The sequence below is a fragment of the Ursus americanus genome, chromosome 13 (genome assembly GCF_024610735.1).
Source record: "Ursus americanus isolate L20-20 chromosome 13, mUrsAme1.1.p, whole genome shotgun sequence".
NCBI lineage: Eukaryota > Metazoa > Chordata > Mammalia > Carnivora > Ursidae > Ursus > Ursus americanus.
The window spans coordinates 5,744,011-5,767,614 of record NC_142139.1 but is presented as its reverse complement, the minus strand read 5'-3'; the positions used below and the strand labels follow the sequence as shown (position 1 = coordinate 5,767,614).

The 23,604-nt window shown below is 42.5% G+C and overlaps 1 protein-coding gene and 1 long non-coding RNA gene across 2 annotated transcripts in view; one reads left to right on the top strand and one right to left on the bottom strand.

Moving 5' to 3' along the window:
• The first annotated feature begins 8,180 nt into the window (after positions 1-8,180).
• Positions 8,181-23,604, top strand: part of ELOVL6 (ELOVL fatty acid elongase 6) — a 127,321-nt gene continuing 111,897 nt past the window's right edge. Inside the window, exons 1-2 of the mRNA XM_045799153.2 lie at positions 8,181-8,323; positions 8,479-8,599. Coding sequence (XP_045655109.1) covers positions 8,511-8,599 — 89 coding nt within the window. The 5' untranslated portion in view covers positions 8,181-8,323; positions 8,479-8,510. The remainder of the gene's footprint in view (positions 8,324-8,478; positions 8,600-23,604) is intronic.
• Positions 8,445-10,685, bottom strand: LOC148109048 (uncharacterized). The gene is made up of 2 exons (XR_015726454.1): positions 8,858-10,685; positions 8,445-8,767 (listed from the first exon to the last, which is right to left on the bottom strand). It is a non-coding gene; the product is annotated as an uncharacterized LOC148109048 (long non-coding RNA).

Genomic DNA, 23,604 nt, shown 5'->3' with positions numbered 1-23,604 from the left:
CAGATTAATGGACAGAGAGAAAGGCAAACCAAAAATCTCCCTTGGGAAACTGGGGCCATTTCCCTTCTCAGTAGCTCAGGCATTGGCAAGTTCTAGGTGCTACATCCAGGATTCTGCTAGTCTCTCTTTCACTTGATCCAATGTTGGTAGTGAGAGGATCTCCTGATCCATTTATGGGTTTGTGATAATAACTTCAAATTCAGGTGCCCTGTAGAGAGAGTCTTATGAGCTTTTGAGGGTATTACTCTTAACTGGCAGTTAAGGATTTGATTACCAATATTTTAAAGGAGTTTATTTTGCATTTGGCAAAATTTCTCTTTTCACTGTGTCTCACAGATAAGAATTCTTTGACCTTCACTTTTTCTCTGATCACTACACCTTATTTTCTCCATTCTGGAAACTCCCTTAAGGTATAAGAAACCCTGAATGACCCCCAAAAGACATGTCAGAAGCCCTTTAGCCTCACCTGAAAACTGTGGGATCACAATTTAACTTAGCTTGGAGCTCCTCGGGGACCATGAATGGCTGAATGTCTAACAGAAACAACTGTCATAATGTACAGGTCAGCAGGGTTAGGACACTCCAAGCTTCTCTCTGAAGAGGAATCATGAAGATAGCTAAAGTTCATTGAATCAGGTTTACAGTGCAACCCTAAAGAAAACTTTATTTGGTTCAGCTTGGGCCTGTGTCCACCTCTGGACCAATAACTGGGCCCAGGAGTTAGAATACTATGATTCCCCAGCCTGAGTCAAATGCTCACTTTATCCCTGTGGTTGAAGAGAAGAAGGAGAGAGGGAAGCTTGCCCCATGACTGACAGGGTCAGTGTGGAATTAAGGAGCTTCCCAAAGTTCCCCAACTAGCAGTGGGATGCAGTAACCAGAAGGGGACAGGCAAAAGCAGGAAATGTCCGTGTCCTTATAGAAAAAAATAAGAGTCTAGGCTCTGTTTTTCTGAAATTTTTCTGAATACTGCAAACTATGTCCTTTATGTCACTCATTTCCTTATCTCCCCAGATCTTTCTCTAGCTTTTGGAAGTTTTTCTCTCAGTCTTGCGCACTTTCAAATCTCTTTTCAAGCCAATGTTGCATTTGTTGCTTATGTCTCATCCCATATTATCTTATCGCCAATAATCCCATTTTTTTCTTCCTCTACATCCCAATTGAAAAGCCAATTTTGAAAACTCAAAATGATTAGAAAGTGCATTCAAATTCATGACACCCCATAAGTCATTAGACTTTATAACTGGTATTACATAATATTAATTAAAAAAAAAAGATTCACAGCTTTAAAAACTCTAGAATGAGACTTCAAACAGAGTCAGACATGAATAAATTGGCATGATCTTGGAAAACCCGCGTTTTGGGAACTATTTTACTCATTTGGCATTTTGGAAGCTCTATCATTTTCTGGATGGCATTTGTTTTTCAAGGGCATCTTAATTTCCAACGTAAAACACCCTCCAATCTCTCTCAAAGATTTTTCTCAAGGTAGTTGAGTAAGTACAAGAGTTCTCCACATAGCCTAATTGAGAAAGACTCTAGGTCAGAGTTGAATTGGTTGAAAGGAATCTGCTCCTGTGAGTGTCTGCCATGCTCAGAGCACATGAACCGTAGGTAGTCAGGCCAGGGGTAGCACAGCTGTCTGACGGCCGGCCAGTTTGCAAAGTCATCCTTCCCCTGCTTCCTTTGCCTGCTGAGCACCATTAAAATATTAGACCTAGAGGAGACCTGACTGATCACATTACCCACTATCTTCATTTCACAGAGGAAGAAACCAAGGGCCAGAAAGGTGAAGGGCTTTGCCAGGATTACCCAGTAAGTTAATGGCAGGGCTAAGAAAGAACTCAGGCCTTCTGACAACAGTCTAGTACTCTTTCCACTATATACCACACTTTTCCCCTCTCAAGGTCTCCTTCCTCTAGCAAACAGCTGAAATGACGTCTCCTGTCAGGTCTTGTCTGCCTTCATTTGAGGCTCGAGGCTCGTAGGTCTCTCTCCTCAACCTTCCTCCCTCCCTCCCTTTCTTCCTTCTGGCCTTTCTGACTTCCTCCCATTTCCTTCCTATTCTGCTATATATAAAATACAGCAGAAGGACGCATAAAATACCTCAAGATCATAAAAACAAGTAAAAGAAAAAGTAAGGGTCAAATTATAAGCAGAGAGGAATGAGATCGAAAATGTGTATTATATTAAGCTAAATACTTGGTACAAAGGCATGTCCTAGATTTGTCTCCAAGCATTCTAACAATGAAAACACAATGCACAGGAGTCTTTCTAATAGACCAATTACTTGAGATGACACAATTATTCTTAGTACTGAAACCAGAATTCTTCAGAGGTTCCTCATAAGAAAAATATTTGAAGTTTTCTTCCTTCCCCTTTAGGTTATCTGGCCTGGAAGAGGCTGAAAAGATAAGTCTTTAGGAGTTTAATTGGTATTCACCGTTAATAAGTCTTCGCCCAAGTCGCAAAGGTGGTAAAAGGTCCTCCTAAAACTTACATGAGAGTGACCTCCCTGGTCATCCCAGTCACTGTCTCCTGCCCTGCCGTGACGACTCTGACAGGTGAAGGTTGGCTCATGGCGGGAAACAGACTCAGTGAGACCCTCGCCTTTCTTGAGGCCTCCTGTAGAGTTTGAACCAGGACACATCAGAGAGAGAGCAGGAGAGGGTTTGGGTATTTCTTGCTAATTCAAAGAAGAGAAGCATCTTCTCTTTTTCCATTAACACAGATAATGAGGAGTAAATGCAAATTCCTAACAGCCAGGTCATTAATACATATATTCACATATAGAGAGAGGAAGATCAGAATGAGAACGTAGAGGTGAGCTCTAGAGGTTTCCCTTCACACGCAGGTTGTCCAGTTTCCAAGGGCGCTATGGTCTGAATAGTGATGAGAAATCTGCTTTCATTTTCAAATAGCATTCTTCGGGTTTTGATTTATATCTCAATAAGTTTTTGTACTGCAGAATAATTCTGTGTATTGACTGTATTTAGGGGAAGTGTGTCAGAATACATCTGAAATAAAGAAAGCAGAAGACAGGTAGAAGCACATCAGCCCATTGATCTTTCCCAGAGAGGCTCTGAGTCCCCAGCGGCCCCAAGACAAACTCATTCCGTGAACCTTCCTTGCCCTCTGCTATTCACGACCGAAGTGAAGAGTCTGGGCTCGCAGACTCAGCCAGTTCCAGGCAGGAAGCCTTCAATGCGGCAGGTACATGCTCACAGTGTTATGAAAACCCCAGGGTAGAACTGGACTTGCGAGCACCCGTCACATTCTCTTATTACATTTTCTTAAGTCAGATTTCTTCGTCTTGAACTGCTGTGCTCACTGCTCATTTAATTAAACTTTTGTATGTATCTATTTTGGAGTGTGACTCTATTTTTACCTAATTATTTGCACTTCTCCTATTTACATAAAATAGTCAACGTCTTTTATATTTACCTCAATTCCCTCCAAGATCAATAAGGAACATTTGTCAGTATAATAAGATCTCTTAAGACAGGTCTATTTGCGAAAGGATCTGAAGTAACCCAGGCCCACCCCAAAACGCGGGGTCAAGAGAAGGAGATAACTCAGAATTCTGACGGGGAGATTGGAGATACTAATCTCCAAAGCATGTCCCAAAGCATCAGTAGAGGGCAGTGGGTAGCAGGATCAGAAGGTGGGGCCTGGCTCACCTTGTTCCTTCCACTGCCTGGGAGAGGGCTCCATCCTGCCAGAGTCTTTAAGGAAGCCCTGGGCCTCAACGTCCCTGTTCCGACCAAAAACCCTGTGAGGAGGTGGAAAGCCATCTCTATTCTGTCAGCTTTTCTCAGGAAACGGTTAGGGGTTGGCTAAAGGCTTCTTGACCTCTTTGGTTTCTAAATAAATTATGTCTTTGAGAAAAAAATCATTCTTCCTAGGATTTAGAATTTTCAGAGAGATCTAAAGTGAAAATGTCCAGGAACCAAATATTGATTTTTCTTCGCTATGGCAGTTATCAGTTTATGGACGAGTTCTTAATATGCAATATTAAGAACACAAAAGAGCATTTCTCTTTTACAAAACAATATGCTGTCCAACTTTTTGAAAATATCTCCGATAAACAGAGCTATGCAACTCTGGGGCAATGTGGTGGTTTGTGGTAATTTGCTACAGTAGTTCGAGCAAGTGAACACAATAAAAAAAATCATCGTCCCTGCCCTTAAGGAAATTTATAATCTCCTACATGGAAGCAGGTGGCTCAGAAGGGCCTTAAGAGCGAGAACTTGAAGAGCGTCCGAGGCAAGAGAGTGAGAGATCATCTCCGTGAACAGAAACAGGAAAGGCCTCAAATATGGAGTAGCTTATGAATAGCCAAAGAGTGGACTGAATTCGGCAGGTAGAAATGGGGAGTTTGGATGGAATGGTATTCCAAGCAGAGGGAATTATGGGAGAAAAAGAGCCAAAACTGAAGATGTTCAGAGGATCTCAAATGATTCAGTTTGGTTAAATTCCACCTACGGAATAGAGTTCTAGAAAAGCAGGTTAGTATTATTAGAGAGTCCCAGAAACAATGTGTATATTTTAACATATTTCTGTGCCAGAGAAATTTGAGTTGGTATGAAGATCACCCAGGCTAGTACTGCTATTCTATATATAGAAAAGGGAATTAAAGGATCGATTTACTTTCCCCAAGTTCAGATAGCTAGGTCTGAAATAAAGTCAGTACTAAAATCCAAATCTTTTCTTAGTAATTAAGTCATCTTTGCAGTAAATTTCTGTCTTTCAAATACAGCTTATTCTCTGGCCTAATTTTTAAAAATTTTTACTACTAAATATCAATTAACTGTCACTTTTTGAGCCTCAGTTATTTATATTCAATAGTAATTACCTATCTGGTTATGGGTCAGAAACACACACAATAAATCTTTTCATAAAGATTCCTAGTGGTGTCGCCGGGCACCCTCCCAACCTGACCCTCCATCTTTCCCAACCTTCTATAGCCCTTAAAATAAGTCTAGAAAGTCACCATTTAGAATGTTTTATTTCTAATATTATGCTACATATGAAATCTTTCGATATAGAAAATTAAAAAATAGAAAACTGACCCATTATCTCACTAATTCCTGTTGACTTTTTTTTTTTTAATGAAATACAAATACATCATAAGAAAACACAAATACTTCAGAAAAACAAAGAGTGGAAATAGGAAGTAGGAACTCTCCTTAGTTTGCTCCCAGGTCTTTCTCCAAACATACATCACCAACAAATTCTTGTTTGTCTTTCCAGAAAAAAAAAAAGTGCAATTGTCGATGTTTTTCTTAATGTAACACTATACACAATGTGCTGTGCCTTACTTTTTTTATTTTCCTTCAAGATATATCTGGAATCTTTCAATTTTACAACCTACAGAACCTGACGAAGCTTTATAATACACCATTATAAAGATGTACCAACATTTAGTTAGCCAGCTCCCCATTATTTCCGTTTTTGTTATTATAAACAGTGCGGAACAATGTCTTATACATACATCTAGAATGTTTTTTTTTTTTTTTTTTACATCTAGAATGTTTTTGGGAGTATATCTTCAGAATAAGTTCCTAGTTGTAGAATTACTAGGCATTATCATGCAATATTCCCCAGCTAAAGACCATGTAATACTCCCCCACCCCACGGGAGGTAGAATCAAATCCAAATATCCTTATTACCAAGTTGCCAAGACCTGGCCTGCCTGTCTCTTTACCCGTCAGTTACTCTTTATTTATAACCTGGGGATACACCAGCCTTTTGTCCTTACTCCTGCAAACTCTTTTCTTACCCCAAGACTTTTGTACTTGCTCTTGCTTCTTGTAACTTTCTGCAAGATGTGGCTGCCTCTTTGTTACTCTGGTTTCAAATCGAAGTCATTTTCTCTGTGTGGCCTAAAAGGGCTTAAACGAACACTTCCATTCCTTCAGGTCATACTGATTTTCTTTTCTTTCCTTCTTTCTTTCTCTCTTTCTCTTTCTTTTTTTCTTTCTTTTTTCTCTTTCCTTTTCTTTCTTTCTTTCTTTCTTTCTTTCTTTCTTTCTTTCTTTCTTTCTTTCTTTCTTTCTTTCTTTCAAGATTTATTTATTTTTGAGAGACAGCCAAAGAGTGAGCACGTGCACGGCTCACAGGGAGGGGGGGCGGCGGGGAGTGGCCGGCAGGCTAGGGAGGTGGTGGGAGGGGCAGAGGAAGAGGGAGAGATGGTCTTAAGCAGACTCCGCTAAGCCCAGAGTCTGTGGGGGGCTGGATAGAATCACTATCAGAGCCTAAACCAAGAGTCGGAGGCTTAGCCCACTGCACCACCCAGGCGCCCCTGATTAATTTTCATTTGAGCGCTTCACTCTATGAAATTATTTTGTCTTCCCCTCTGAAATGTGAGCTCCAAAAGAGCAAGAGCCCTATCTCTTTTCTTCTCCACTGAGTCTCAAGAGCTCAGAAGAGCACAGGCTCAAGAATATCTGGTGAATAAATGGTTAGATGGTAAATGGGTTTTAAATGATCAAATAGGGAGCCAGAAATATACTATATACTATATTATATACTATATTATACTAAATATACTATATATATATACTATATTATCAGAAATATAGTAAATGAGAATGTTTCATACTGGTTTGAAATTGATGTGATGACTCGTAAGGGCACAGAATTTGAAAATCAAATCTTTTTAAGACTTTAGACTTATCCTTGCAATATACAGTAAAACGTTTGCTGGAATTTGATTCCTTTCTCACTTCCTTCCCTTCTTTCATTTATTTAATCAATCATTCATTCATCTTACAAATATTTATTGATTGTTCAGGGGCCCAGGTACTGTAGAAAATCTTTATCTCTCATCAGACCACACCCATCTTCTAGGTCAATATCACCAAGCCTTCAGGCCTGGGCTTTATTTTTAAATTCATTAGGACTTGTACTGCAGAAGTATCTAGAATGACAACCCTTAAATGGAGAGACAAGGAAAGTCTATACATGAAATCTTTGAGAGGATCACCTTATAATTACTAATTATCAACCAGTCTAGCCCTTTGATTTATGTAATATGTGCTGGATTTTAAAAACCCTTTCTTTAATTTCTTATTATATCTTCCTCCTTTACTATTTCTCCCAGTTCCCACTTTCCTGTGGTTCCAGGCAACCTAACTTTGAATGAAAATACCCTCTACTAGGACTACAGGTGAGGTGGGGAAATGAACGCCAGAGTAAGGAAGGGAATTTTCTTCTTGGTCCTAATGTCCACCGAATTTTTAAAGCATAGGTTCCTTCTTATATTTTAAGCTTACAATTACATCCATAGATTAATTCTTAGATACCTCCACGTCTCCTATACCTCATTTTTCCGAACCTGTGGGTAATGAGTAGAGGGGCGGAAGGAGTAGAAAATCCTTTTCCTTCTGAGAATAAAGAGGGGTGTAAAGAGAAGCTGAGTTTAGGACACTTCTATGAGACCGGGGGTTCGGAGGGCGTCGACATTACATTTAGCCTTCTCCTCAACACAATTCTCTTCCACCTACCCGTGAAACACATAAAACGAAATTTCTCATGCATATAAATAAAGTTTTTGCATTGGACCAGGTGGTCCAGTTCTCCTATCTGCTAACTTCCTTCCCCCCTTTGTCTCAGTTCATTAGCTCTACCTCTCCCCGTACCCAAACCCTCCACCTAGCCCCTCTCCCTCTTCCGGCTACTGGTGGCTCTCCACTTTCCACCTCCTCATCCCCAGCATCCCCAGCCCGCGAGTGATAGAGGAGCCCTGGGGGCTGCCGGGCCTCAGGTCGGCGGTAGTCAAAGCCATCGCCCTGGGGTGGGGGGCCCCGAAAGTACGGCGGGGACAAGGAGGTGGAAAGCGCGTTCCTCTCACGTGTGATCTCAGCACAAATTTGCCTGGAGTTCTCCTGGCGAGAGAGCTGGCAGGTTTTACTGTTTCTTTATCGCCTACTAGCCCAGCTTGCAGGTCCGCGCGCCTGAGGGCTGCGCCTGGCAAGCCGAAACTACATTCAAAGGCAAGGCTAGGCTGCCCACGAGGTTGGGATTGGGGAAAGTGAAGGACCTCGAGGCCACTTCCTCCACCTCGGCGCCCTTCCTCCACTCCCCTAGTCACCTTAGCGTCAGCAAAACTGCCCCTCAGGGCGAGAGGTCTCGCTCTCTCTCGCAAAGGGTTAATTTTCCGATCGCACGAGGGGGAGGAGATTTCCCTGTAGACAAGTAAAAAGGGTGATGGACAAACGTGCGGGCACTAAGACCGCAAGGCATTCATTTCCTCCGACGGTGGATGCGGACGCCGGGAGGAGGAGAGCCCCGGAGTGAGGAGCTGGGCGCCGTGGCACAGGCAATGCTCAACCCTGGATGTAGCTGAGAGAGGCTGGGAGAGGCCGGCCTCCGGAGATCCTGCGGCGAGGGGAAGACCTAGGGGGGGTGGGTGGGGAACACAGACAGGAGAGCACTCGAAATCAAGCGCTTTACAGATTATTTTATTTTGTGTAGAGAACACGTAGCGACTCCGAAGATCAGCCCCAATGAACATGTCAGTGTTGACTTTACAAGAATATGAATTCGAAAAGCAATTCAACGAGAATGAAGCCATCCAGTGGATGCAAGAAAACTGGTAGGTGATGCTTTCGCCTGATACTCTTCCCGGGAGCCCTGCGCGTCTTCCCGGTGTGCCTTAATGTCGGTGTTTTCTGTCTGGGGCGTGAATGGAGCGATGAATCTCGGGCAGCAGAAAGAGCTGGTCGCTGAGTTCCCGGGTCTCCGGGTGCAGGAACCGCTGGAGCTGCATGAAGCGCGTGGGTCTGTGAGTGCCCCTGTGTGAACCGCGGCTACACATGCATCTTTAACATAGATTATATAACATAGAACATACAGGAGTATATAGAGTAGATGTCTGCGCGACACGGAAGGCGGGAGAGATGCCACGGTCCGGATTCCCTACCTGTGCTACCTTCTGGTTTTCATCTAGATTTGGGTTTTCTCGCTCGGGCCTCCCGCACGCTGAGTGTGAAAGGCAGTGGAGGAAGGACCCAGGCTTCTGCTCCGTTTAACCCTCTTCCGCCTGCGCTCTCTGGTCCTCGCCCTCTCCCCATCCCTCGTGTCCTTCTTTTCTCCTTGCAGCCCTCCTACTTCACTGCCCTACTCTCTGCTCTGCTGCTTCCCGGCCGGATTTCTCCTTTCCTGGACCCCTTTCCCCACGCGGATCCCTTTCCGGTTTCATTAAGAGGCGGGGGCGGGGGGGGGAGGGGACAATGAAAACAGTAATAAAAATGAATGAACCCGAGCGAGTGGAGCCACGCCATTATTAAGTTTCTGTTTTACGGAAACGCCTTTTGGACACACTCAGTTCTAATTCAGTAGGAAGCTGTTGATTGGAGTTGAGACAGATTAAAAACCCCTCGGTCCGTAGAGTCCTTGGGGGCTCTTCCCCAGACAAACTTCTAATAGAGAAAGAGTCTTGCTTGTTTAGTGTGTTCCCTCCGCCAGTCCTTTCGAAAATCCCTGTGTGGGAGGCGATCCTGTGTCACCTTGCAGTATTTAACAGGGGAGGGTGTGCTCGTCTCTCTTCCTTGTAGACCGAGCTGCTGTGGCAGACATTCCGGTCCTCTCCTTAAGCCCGGGTCTGGCGATCAGTAAAGGGCACGCTCAACGCATCCCGGAGCTGGGCAGTGGCCTGCAGCCTCCTGGGTGCTCAATGGGAGGGTCGGGCTGAGGGGCTCTCCAGCGCCAAGGGATCCCGCCCGCCGCCGCGCGCGCGAGTGCGCGTGCCCCGCGCCGTCACGACCTGCCTTCCCTCCCCCCCTCATCAATGGGAAACCGAAGACTTGGGCGCGCTGGGGGCCGGGGCTGGCTGGTGCAGTAGGAGGGGGTGCCGCGGACCGGAGCTGGTGGAGGGAGGTTCAACTTCCTTTCCTCCCGTCCCCAGGAGTTGAGATTGGCCCCGGGAGGCTTGGCCGCGGTGCCTGCCTCCTCCCGCCCAGCTGGCCCGCCCGAGGCCCGCTGGCCATTTGCGGCTGCAGCCGGGCCGAGCCAGCCCACAGCGCGCCGCGCGCTGGGCCCGGCCTGTTGGGGGCGGGTAAGGAGGGCACCGCGCACTCACACCCGCTGCGGCTGCGCTGGGGACTGCACTGGGTGCGGGGCGTAAGGGGGCCCGAGGGCCGCGTCTGGCCGGAGCCGGAAGCCAGCAGGGGAACGCGATCCGCTCCGAAGCCCTGGAAGTGCGGCAGGCCCTTGGGGCGCGGGGCTGGGGCTCCTCCTGGGCGGGCAAGCGCCGAGGGTGGGTCCGGAAGGCGGTGGCACACCTCGAGCCTCGATCCCGTCTGAGTGCAGACACTGCAAGGCCTCCGGCGCTTGGGAAGGCCGACCCCTCTCGGCCCCCGTGGCCTGGGGACCTTCTCCGAGCACTTCCTCCTCCCTCGTAGAGGGTGGTGCTGAAGGCGGGGCGGGGGCGGGGGCGGGGGCCCGAGGCCGCCAGCGCTCGAAGCTGCTAGGCGGGCCCACTGAGCCGCTGGGTCTCTGCAGCTGTTTGTCAGGTTCTCTGGCCACACCACTCGAGCCCATCTTCTTCCCCCGTGAGCGCTGTGTGCTGTTTTCTAGTCTCCCTTGCCTCCAGCTTGCTGCACCTTTACTGAACCTGGAGCTGGCCTCCGTGGCTGCCCCCGTTCACGGTCGGCCAGCCTCCCTTGCACCGCCGCGGTCGATAGTGCCTCTCATTTACCGGTTGTCTTTTCTCTGAGGCCAGGTAACCATTTCCCGCCTCTTTTATCCATTCACTCAACAAGTACACGACGAGCCAGACAGGGCCTAGCCCTCACGGGGACTGAATATGGCAAAAATGCACCAAGGTATTTTCTCCTGTTGAGCTCTCACCACTGTTCCCTTCAAGCTCTTTACAGATAGCTCTTCTGACAACCTTTCCTGGCTTTTATTTATAAACATGAATATTTACATGTCTGCCTGTGCCTCCTTCCTTCCAGACCATCAGCTCTTTAAGGCATGGTTCTTGTCTCATTAGGAGCACGTTGAAGAGTGCTTTGTACATGGCAGATGCTAGGGAAGATGCTTACCCAGTGAGTTCAGATGATTACTGGTGCCCGTTTTATTGCCACCATTACCTGGTAATGCCTGAAGTTTAACATATTTGGCCTCCCCCTGCGTTTGAATACTAAGTCATAGTCACATACTGGGATTTTCCCCTTCCTGACTTTTTCTTTTTTGACCGTATTTTTTTAGCTTCCATATTGCAGTCCAAAAGCCCTCCTGGCTGTCACTCTTTCCTTGCATGTCTTCCCGACCTTAATTGTCTTGCTTTCTCCTTTTATCCCAGATGGGGTGCATCTCACCCCGTATCCTGGGGGCCCAGTTTTCTAAACCTTTCCCACCAAAAAATCTTGACCAAGGTGTGTAAGGAAACGATTTTCTTTTTTCTTTCCCTTGTTAACAGGAGTAGGGAGCTCCATAACCAAGGCTCAGACCCTCTTGGGGGCAGGGGTGGTTTAGGAAACCAAAGCCTTCCTTTTGGAAATGGTTTGAAATAGCTTTTGGAGGAAAAACAAAATGTTGTGAAGCCTCTAATCTGTCTTTTGAGCAATCATTTGCACTTGTCCTTAAACATGTCTTAGACATGGCCTCAAACAAAGCTTGTTAATTTAGAGAATTATAACTTCTCTCTCAAAAATGAGCTACATTGCCCTTTGAAGAATTGTGAGAAAGGCCAGGAGTGAATAGTATGCTGTAAAAACAAATTTGTGGATAAAAAGGTTTTCTTGGGTAGTATTGTCAGTATGCTGTCTGCGCTACTTAGCCTTATTTCAGAGGACCTTAAATAAGGGTAGTTTCTTAAACATATCCTGTAATCCATATTCATTACCTTATTACATATTAACGTTATGACCCCCTTATTTTGGAGTGGTATTTGTATAAACGCTAGAGTGTTCAACTGTGACAAGTTTATCAGGTTTATTGCTGCCTTAACAAATGATTAACCCTATACTCATTGTTCTAGACACAGGATAAGTGCTATAGACCTTTTTAATTTTCTAGCAAAGTTTCATGTATAATAGAGTAGCAATTGAAATGCAAAGTAATAAATATATTTCCTTGGAGAATCATCCTGAGACCTCATCTTGAAATTACACGGCAAGTTAAAAATATCTTGGGTAATGTTATCCGGTAAATAGGACTTTATTAGACGAGGTAGAGGTAGAGGAAAATGCGTGCTTTTAGCGTAGTAGCATTTTTGACTTCCAATTTTACACTGAAAAGCCCTGTGTGTGATTTTACAACATTGAAAAGAAAGGCATTTTGTCCCTTAATGAGATGTCTCGCCATTACCTGTTATTTTCACTAATAGCCGATTTAATTTATAAGTGCTGCTAGCAAGGAAGCGAAATCACGTAGTGACTGGTAAGGCAAGGCGACACAGAATTCATTGAGTGAGAAGGGCAGCTGGGCTCTGCCTTCCCTTTCAGCAGCCTGCCAGGTTTGTGCTAACAGCGGTGGATGCTAGTTAGTCGCTCCAGTTGTAATTGTCTGGCCAATGATGATTATCTTCTGATGTCGGCTGACACGGTGTTCACCAATAGGAAAACAGGAGGCCTGTGCTGACTGCTGTAACATTATGGATGTGAGGTGACATCATCACAGGGCTTGCCTAGAACCTCATGAAGCCCTCCCCCGCTCCCCTCTGGCATCCTTCACATATCCAGCCTTTCAATGCTTTGTATATTTTTCTGACTTTCTCCACAGCCCCCACCGAGGTATTGGTTATAAGGGTTTTATTGTTTACATTTTGTGTTCTGTATTTTAGGGTCTACAAGATGGTGTAGGAATTTTTAAGATTAAATACTACCCAGGAAAACCTTTTTATCCACAAATTTGTTTTTACTAAGAAAAAAATGAGAAGAAACACTATTTAAAAGGAATTGTGCGTTGTTATATGTGAGGCTCAGAAGGTAACATGATGTACAATTTCCGTATGAAAGAACAAGAGAACATTATAAGCCTGTCTTAAATATAACATCATAAGGTATGTCAGACTTTTAAAATGCAGGCCAGAGTATTAAGCTGTTGTTTCTCCTGGAGTGACAATTGTTCTGCATCGATCCCTAAAATCCTTGAATTCTGCTGTATTCATTTATAAGAAAAATGGCTGGAGAATAGTGTAATCTGCTCTCATGAAACAGGAAAAGGCCAGAGTCCCATTTAATCAGTGCACTATAGCAAATACAAATTTGGTCAGCTATCTAGGAAAATACTATGTCCACATAATACTCATGTTTCTTGCCACTTTGGGGAATCACAGTTCATATTAGTTTTAGGATTGAAAAGTCGTAAGTGTGAGGAATTTTGGCATGTCACTCAATAAACTTTAAAGAGCACTGGGATATTAGCCTAACAGCACTAGGTGAAGAATGAGAAGACTGAGAGAAGAAAAACATGAACGTGTTATGGTGTTAGAAAATAATGAAATATGTGGGAACCGTGATCTGAACTTTTATGTATCTTTTTAAACAGGATGTATTTTCATGTAGTCCTTGGTGTTTTAGGATTCCCAGGGATAATGGAAATTATTTTATAATCATATTATCCATCCCTATATTTGCATTAGTTACAAATAGTATATGATAATAAAGTTTTTACGTAGGGCGTTTTGTTAAACTGAGGGTTGAATTTTGTGAAGAAGGCTCGTTGCTTGTTGCTTTTACTGTTAGATGATGATAATTCTAAAGGTATCAGGACCACATTGTCATTTCACTCCAAAGTGAATTCACTCCAGATCTAAGAGTTGCTTTGCATACTTCTTGAAAGAAGAGCCCTTCAAGTTAGACAGTGGAAAAGCTCTGGGGTGGGAGGTGAGGGATGGAGACTTAGAAATACTTAGGAGGGCATAAAATAACCATCTAGTCAGTCTTTAGTCAACAAAGCAAAATGAAGGAGCATGGCACTATTCAGTTAATTCAAGAATTCATCTTTGCTTCAGTGATCTGGATATTTTAGGTCCAAGGGTTTGTTTTGTTTTTTTTTTTCCTTTTAAGAATACTTGAAATATGTTTAATAATGGATAACCAACATTCTCTTTTTATTCCTCTTTGCATTTATTCTATGCAGAGTTTACTCCCAGGCCATAAGTTTTTGTTTCTTCAGTTTCTTCTGGGATATGTTTTCTTCTGTGCAACCTCGTCTTCTGGTTTAGGAACAATCAGCTCTTTTTCAGTAAGGATCATCCTGATGTGGCAAGGAGAGCTCAGGTAGGGGTTAATCCGACCATGAGTCCTGAAAATTCTGTGCCGCATCTTGGGGGCTTTGTTCACCCAGATGTGCTCAATGACCAGAGAATCGACATCTAAACCCTTAAGTTCAGCATTACTCTCTGAATTTTTACACATGTGCAGTAAAAATTCAGCACTCTTCTTGGGCCACCGACCCTGTGTCCAGCCCCACTGTTTGGCCTGGGCACACCCACCAACTCTATGATGGTAGCAACAGAATGGCACACACTGCTTCCGCAAAGTGACGTCTTCTGGATACTTGGTGGCTTTTCGGATACGCATACCCTTGATGGCCTGGGGAGCTTCACATGTGTTCTTAAAGTGAATACACAGATTTGAACCTCTTGATTTACATGATTTTGTAGGGTTTTCTGGGTCAAGTGAATAGTGGACCATTTTCAGAAGTCACCTCAGGCCTCTTAGGGGGTGACGGGGGTCAAGTATTTTCTGAAACAGATTATCTAAAAATTGTCTCAATGATCCACTTAATTTTTTATGATTGGACGTAGGTGAGCTGGGCTGCCCTTTGTTAATAAGAACCAGATAACAGTCCACAGACTTCGCCTTAGCTCTTTACCTGTACCTGTTCTGTCTTTGAGTCCTTACCTTCAAGTCTTCCTGCTCCCATTTAATTTCCGCTTATCTTTGTTGAAAGAGCAGAAAAGTTACCTATGCATACCATAGACAGATATTTCTATTGATAAGCCTAGAAAACCTGGATGAATATAACATGGCTTTATTGGAATGTTAAGGTTCCTAACTTTATCTGTAGTCAGATTGTGTAAACAGGAAGGTGCAAATGTATAACTTTTGGCATAATTACTCATAAAACTTAAATAGCATCCCTAATTATATTTAACTTACAATCATTTTATTTTAGAAATAGATTAGTTCTTTTTTAAAAAAATTACTGTTCTAGAGTCAAAAGTGAATTTGTACTTTTAGGCCTGTTGAGAAAAAACCATTCCAAAGCACTGAGTTGTGTAAGTCTTCCAAGTTCAAGCTTATGCATTTATCGTGATTCATTTCTATACTGAGCACTCACAATTTTTAGTCTTAAGGTTCTTTATCCTAGTATATTGGAATGACAAATACTTTTAGGAAAAACTTCTGTTTAATCAGTCAGTCCCTGTGAACTTTCTACAATTTAACTTTAAAGCCTGTCTGCCTCCCTACCTCCACCAAATGTACTAGGGAAAAAGATTTACACTTACCTTTGCTGAGATGAATGAGACATGCTGATTACAAGCAGTTTTGCTGGATGGATACGCATATAGTTTTTTTCAATAATTTTATTTCCTCCAGATTTTCATATTTTAGTATTTTTCTTTCTAAAAATTTCATAGCTTAATGCAGTATGATTAGGGGAATATCATTGACAGAATGTATTTTGGGCTGGGGGATCTCACTGTTTTTATTTACGTTTATGATCACATATTTTAAGTGAAATAGGTGTAACCCCATTTCTTAAAGATAAATTTCAAATGTTTTAGCTCAACCCTTACCTTTATTAACACCCGTCCTTGGAGCTAGTGTTTTGTTTTGTTTTTTTAATTGATCCTTTGAGTTCTGAGGCTAAATTTTTGAATTGACTTTTGAATTCATTAACTCTTAATGGGCAGTATACATCATTTTTTGAAGATTATGAAAAAAAACCCCTGTGAAATGCATGTTTATTATATATTTTTGTGAGTAGAGGTACAGGCATTTACTTAGAAGAGTACATACGTATACATAAAGACGTTAAAGTGACTTTCAAAAAACGAAAACTGATACCCCATTATAGATCATGTCTTTTCTATTTCTTGCTATTCAAAGAGCATCTTGCTGAAGTGAACATACTTCTAAAATTTGCTGCAAAACAGTTTCCAATTTAATTGATTTTTGTCCATGTTTTTTTAAGTTGGTTCCATGCCCAGCATGGAGCCCAATGCAGGACTTCAACCCTTGACCCTGAGATCAAGACCTCAACCAACTGAGTCACCCAGGAGCCCCTTGACTTTTTGTCAATGTTTTTTAAAACTAGGTAAATAATATGATTTTAATATTTTATTTTATTTTATTTATTTGACAGAGAGAGAACAGAAGCAGGGGTAGCACCAGGCCGAGGGAGAGAGAGAAGCAGAAGCATGCTCCTTGCTCAGCAGGGGCTCCATCCCAGGGTCCTGGGATCACTACCTGAGCTGAAGGCAGACACTTAACCAACTGAGCCACCCAGGCTCCCCAATAATTTGATTTTAATAAATATCTTAAAACCACAAAAATTGAACGTTCAATTAATTGGATTTATCCTGATCAGTACTTGGATTTATTCCGATTATTAATAAATTTAAAAAATCTTCAATATAGTTACTAATGGTCGAAACCTTCAAGTTTTTTTTTTTTTTTTTTTTTTGGTCTTGTAGGCCCAGTTGTTCCTTCTGTGTGAAAGGTGGTGTTAATAAAATGTAAAAGCTTTTAAGATACTAGGCCCGTTCTAACTGGGGTAATCGACTTATTCAGGTATAGTGAGTTCTGTGGAATTGAATGCTTTGAAGTTGAGAATTTTATGATCTTGTTTTAGGAGGCTCAATGGGAAAATAGGGGAGAGTTGAAAAGGTTTACTCCTGATTTTTTTTTTTTTTAAATGTGTGAGATTTCTATTGAAGTCTTTGGGTGCATTAAGCATTTAAAAGCTGGACTAGCAGTGGTTATCATTATAATAAAAAGGAAAGAAGCTCAGTAAAAGGACTGTAAATATCAATGTCTATAGTTTCCTCTCAATTTTATGACTTTTTGGCAGACTTAATTTAAAGATCTTTAAAAGTAGGGTAGATTTTCTTTATTTTTGAGTAACGATACTAATAGTTGGTACATAATTGTTTACTGATTGCAGGCATTCTTTTTAATTTTTTTTAAAGATTTTATTTATTTATTTGAGAGCATGAGCAGGGGGAGAGGCCGAGGGAGAAGTAGTCTCCCCACTGAACAGGGAGCCTGCGGTGGGGCTCCATCCCAGAACCCCGATGGGATTGTGACCTGAGTGGGATGCTTAACCACCTGAGCCACCCAGGGGCCCCGCAGGCATTCTCTTAAAATGTTTACATATGTTAACCGTTACATCCTTCCAAACACCCTTTGATGTACTATTTTTTTGACTTTTTTGCCACAGGAAATAAGGCTCAGTGTGGTTATACAAATTGGGATTTGCATATAGAGATTAAAAGGGGAGGAATGGGCTCCAGGCCAGATGAAGAGTTTTTCACTGAGGCCTCAATCACCCCTCATTTGAGTAGGAATAAATACTCAATAGGGGCTCCTGGGTGGCGCAGTCGTTAAGCGTCTGCCTTCGGCTCAGGGCGTGATCCCGGCGTTATGGGATCGAGCCCCACATCAGACTTCTCCGCTAGGAGCCTGCTTCTTCCTCTCCCACTCCCCCTACTTGTGTTCCCTCTCTCGCTGGCTGTCTCTGTCAAATAAATAAAATAAAATCTTTTTTAAAAAAAAGGAATAAATACTCAATAAACAATGCATTTGAACATTTGCAGCACTGTAAACACGGAGGGAAGTTGTGCTTTTCGTCACGGATCCCCCAGGTGCCTCTAAGAAATTTTCACAAGGGGTCCTGAACCCAAAAGGCCAGGATCACTGCGATAAATACCTGTAAACATTGTAGTGAACATTAAACTAGATAGATACATAAGTATCTTAATCACTAAGAAATATTTCCTGAATATTATGTGTTCGTCCATCAACACTTTCAGGAGTGGGGAAAGCCATGTCACCTTTAATGTTGCTTTTATCATAATAAATAAATAATGTTGCTTCTGTCATAATGTTGCTGCCAGCTTTGTCACAGGCCATGACACAGATTTGGAAACTTCTTAGAGAGCATGCTTTCTGGCTGCTTCTCTTCCATAAGCCTCATACATTCAGCTTGGTTCTATACTCTGGGAATTTGTTTCCACCTGGCGCTGCCTGGACCCTTCTTTCCTCCAGGAGGGTTTTAGTAGCTAGGGTAAATAGCCACCCACCGTTGACAGAAGAAGAAAAAAAAAAAGATGTGTGGGTCGGGGATGTTCCTATTCTTTGAGGTCTGTTTCTGCAGTGTGAAGAATTAAAGTGTACTTTTATTTGTTTTGTTTATGAGTTTTAAATTCTTTATCTCATTCTATAAACAGAAATATTATAGGAAAAAGACATGAAAGCATTAGGAAACGTAAAGATGCGGGAAATAAAACATCTTTAATTCTTATCCAGAGGCATCCACTGTTCTTTCGCCACATTTCCTTCAGCCTTGTTTCCAAGTGTTTGATATACTTTAGATCATTCAGTGCATGCCGTTGACAGATTGAGTTCCTTATTATGTGCCGGGGGCTGCCCTGGGTGCTCTACATTTAATATATCATCTCATTACAACTTTTATGTTGCTTATTTCCCTCTTTACATTATGAACATACCACTAAAACCTCTCCATAAGTAAATTTTCCATATATTTTCTTGTTTGGTATTGTTTGGACTTAAATTAATTTAGGTCCCCATTGCCTTACTTTGAACATGTTAATGTCTAAGATTTTACTATTAGAACCAGTCCTCTGATTATCTTTGTATATTAATTTTTTAACTTATCTGATAATTTGCTTTGTGTAAATATAAACTATAGCATGCAGGGGAATTACCTGTCTTTAAGGTTTATGATATCCACAGCTTGGTTGATGTCTAGAAAAGTTGAACCAATTTGCGCTCCAGCAAGGAAACACAGTTTTCATATCCTTCTTAGCACTGAAGATGATCACATTTAAACTTATTTAACTTATCTTTGATAAGTTCATGCAAAATGGGATAGCCCATTGCTTTAATTTATATTTATTTGTTTTCTAGTGAGATCCAAACAATTTACTTGGGTTTATTTTCCACTTGCTTTTGTCAGTTCTCTCTCCTGGGCCTGTCCTAGTTAGCTCTTATTTCCCTACATTTGGGATATGTTAAGGATATTCGCTTTTGTCCAGCATGACTAATTCGTTGTGAATAATTTCTTCTCTAGAGTGACTTCTAGCAACTAGTTTAATATATGAAATTGAAATGTCGTTTCCATCACCCTCTGAATTAAGGGAATCAACTGTGCTTATCTCTTTATAAATAACCTGTAAGTCAACAGTCCCAGGGAGGAATGGAGAGAGCAGAGAAAGCCTGGGGACTGGGCTTCCGTGTGGAGAGAGAGGGAGGAGTCTCTTGGACTTCCTGCAAATTTTTAGACTCTCTTACTCGCATTTATTTTTCCGTTTTCCACAGGTGTGGCGGTGAGCATGCACTGTGGTATTACAGTACGGTGGTGAAGCCCGTGGGCTCTGGGGCCAGGGTGTCTGCGTTCAGGTCCTGGTTGAACCACATAGCAGCTGAATGACCATCTGGCTAGCAGATTAATTAGCACCTCCACTTCAGTTCCCTCCTCTTGAAATGGAGAGATGGTAATAATAGTACAGGGGATGATAATGATGGAACCTACCTTAGCAGGTTGGGAGAGTTAGACAATTTATTATACAGGAAGTCCTTAGAACAGTGTCCAGGACTGAATATAATTTTCATTACACCTTTATTGTTGTCTGCACCATAGATTCTATGGCATCAAAAGGAAAAGGGAGGAATCATAATTAAATTCCTGTAGAACGGAGGTAACCCCAAATGGCTGTGCAGTCAGTTCTCCAAATCGGACAAAAAGGCCCATTACCCAGGAGCCACTACCAATGGATAGGCCTTGAGGGGGGGGGGGAAACAAGAAAAAGAAAAAGTATGACATCGACTTTGCTGTCAAGAAATCTGTAATTTGAAGGATCCCAACAAGAGAAAATATTGTTAATGGAAATGTGTTTAAAGGAAAGTGTGGGGGCCAACCCTACCATGAACGTTGGGAGCATTTTCAGAAGCTATTCTTTCTCTTCCATCACCTGTAACAGTGTGAAATCAAGGCAGTCCTGGGAATAGATGCTGATTACTAATTTATTTCCTATAAAACACCCGAGATTATCTCATTTAATAATTTATTCAGCAAGAGTGTGATAGTGTCTCTATTATGTTACACACTAAAGGTAAAATCACTCTGTATCAATAAGTGAAATGATAGTGGCTGAAAATTTTGGGGTTACGAACTTCCAAGTTTGTGCCTCAAGCAAATCTTTGGTCATTACTCAAAGATATGTGTGTATATATTTAATTTCAATGGAAGAAGCGTGGCTGTGGTTCCGTAATGAAGTAAACGAAGGGAGGCTCGCACGCAGGTTTTCTCGTATGTACCGGAATCGCGGTGAGCTCGTGATGGAGAAACTGAAGTGGAGGCCTTTCTTTAAGGTTCCCAATTTTCTCATCCTTGAGGCAGTCCAGTAGGGGTTCCCAGGCGATGGGGAGCTTTTTGTCCATGTGCTTATTCCTTCCTCTCTTAGCTCCTGTTGAAGGAGGTCGTCCAGACCACATGACCACCTGTTGACCCTCAAGCTGGACCTGGGCATTTAGAGGATTCTTATCCCCTCCCTTGTTTTTGGGTGTATGTTCTTCCCATTGTTTCTATACTAGAAGCCACTTCGAGGATGCAGCCTTGAGAGGGTAATGTGTTACAGAGACCGTCTGGACTACATATGTGACTTAACCCTGTGAAGGCCTTTGTATCAACTCTTAAGATTCTGGAGGGCAGGTGCAGAGATCTGCTCGTCTCTCGGCCTCTGAAGACAAGCCTCATATGCACAGGGGACCAGTTAGGAATTTCACCTCGAGAACTCCCGAGGTTACAAACCAGGCCTGGAGTTTGCATTGCAGTGGGCAACTTGCACCCCTCTTTGTGATGGCAGCACAGGTGAAGTGTGCCGTGCTATTAGAGGTGTTTAATAACTAATCTCTAAGCTAATAAACACTTGTCAGTGGACTGTCGCCTTAGGCCCGTATCAACTGTAGAGAAATTCTTTCAGACCTAGTGTTGTAGATACTTGGAATTTGTGGTTTTAACGGTAGCGGTTTTGACGTGGAAAATGAATCAAAGGTCCAGGAAATGAAGAAATTGAAAAAAAACTTTTCTGAGGTCAAATTTGAGAAGCATTTATTTGTGAGAGCGGTTACGCTGTGCTTTCTCTTATTGTCCTGTAGGTGGGAATTTTCAGGAAGTATAGAAACTCTGCAGTCATGAAAAATGGCCCCACGAAGGAGTATAACACCTAGTACTGACATGAAAGTAGGAGATGAGTAAAACGTCTAGAGAGATCGTGATGCTTAATCAGAAAACGCAGACAGGGGGGCGCCTGGGTAGCGCAGTCGTTAAAGCGTCTGCCTTCGGCTCAGGGCGTGATCCCGGTGTTCCGGGATCGAGTCCCACATCAGGCTCCTCCGCTGGGAGCCTGCTTCTTCCTCTCCCACTCCCCCTGCTGTGTTCCCTCTCTCGCTGGCTGTCTCTCTGTCACATAAATAAATAAAATCTTTAAAAAAAAAAAAAAAAGAAAACGCAGACAGTTTCATGGAATTTTCTAGATTATAAGAATCTGCTTCAATTTTTTGCTCACATCCTTCTAAAAGAAGTTTCAAACGCTATGTACTGTCTGGCACATTTAAATTTTTTCATTATAAGCTGAATTAATTTCTTAACAGAATAAATAAGATGAGGATTAGCTAGTTAAAAAAATATTTTATGATGTGTGGACAGGTTTACCTACTTTATTGAATAATGCACAGTGAATGTGAAATGACATAAACATTTTTATCAATGCTTTCATTTGATCGATGACTCCAAAAAACATGTCACATTCCCCAAGAAGAGAATCAATGGCACTAACCTATATGGCTTCTGTTTGCTAAGAATTTGGAACATCTCAATGTTCATGGTGAAAAGGCTCTAAACAAAAGGGAGAAAATGGAGATTATCTTTCTGCCTCATATCATTGTTCATTTTTACTTTGTTTTGGGGGATAGAAGGAAAGACCCAGACAGGCTATCAAGTATCTTAAACTATGTTTTCTTGACTGCAGAGAAGATTATAGATGGAATTTCCATGTGCGTTGTGTTCATTAGGACGAGTTTCCTCACAGGGTAAAGCAATTTCTTTTTAACTTGGTCATCTGCTGGCAGAACCCGAGGACTTCCGCTCCCTTCAGTCTGTTCCCCTGGGGGTGGCTCCGATTGTTGAAGGCTGTTCTACATATTGACCTGAAAGTGGTGTCCCTCCGTTATGCCTCCATCAGTCCTAGTGCTGACTCTACCTGTATTTAATTTCCTCTTTTACATCACCATTGTGTATGCATTTGGAAATTGCTTTGACGCCCTCTCGAGGCTTTCTTTTCGAAGCCATTTCTCATATATTATTTGCAGCCCACTGGTAATCCACATGGACACTTCTGAAAAATAAAAAAATTAGGACTCCCACACTTTTGGTTTGGACAATTCGATGTGACCGACTAGGAAACTGCTAATACATTTTTTAAAGCTTGGTACACGTATATTAAAATGAGCAAGGCTGTACTAGAATAATAATGATGGGGGAGGAGGGAATTATAATTTTAATCTACTGGAAGGTCAGCCATGTGTTCCATTGGAACATTACAAAGCTCCTATTGTACATATGACATTCTGGAAATTTTAAGGACTTTTGTCAGAGAACCACCAGGGCTGTCTTGAGTTGTAGTGGTTTTCAGTTACTGCTCACGCATTCACATTTGCAGAAATGCTTTTTTGAACCTGTATGTTCTGATTGTTGATACTGTTTGTGGTGACATCCTTTTGGTTGGTACTTAGTTCTTTGTAATTATTGAGTTCTTTTTCTACTGATGAGGGTATTTTGGGGTAAAAAAAAAAAATTCGAGAACCGTGCTGTGTCCTTGATCCTTAAACAGGTATTTTGGCCGGACTCATTGAGAGGAGGTGGTTTGTGTTCAGAATACACACGAGCAGGCTTCATGGCAGAGATTCAGAATGTGTATGTCAGTATGAGTGTGGAGGTGCCCAGGCGCTGTGAAACGTCTCCGCAGGTCGTTGTTACCGGGAGTACTGCTGGGATGCTGCTGATTCTGTCCCACGTTCTTTGGGTTTGTCTTCTCAGTTATGGATTTCACAAACTGAAATTCTTCCAACCTGCTCTACTTCCTTGGTTGTCGCTTTGGGACAGGATATCACCCTTTTCGACACCTTTGGTTCCCTACTGGCCCTCCTCACCTCTAGTTCACAAGTCCTGCGTGATCTGGCTCTCGGTTCATTTCTCTCAGCTCATGGCCCTTGCCACTGTTCTCCTTCAGGCCCGCAACCTACTTTTCGTCTCCTCACTCACTTTCCTCCCTCTGTCATCTCCCGAGTCTTTCAGCACGAAGTCACAGATCGCATCCTGTCACTCCTGCCCTGCAAA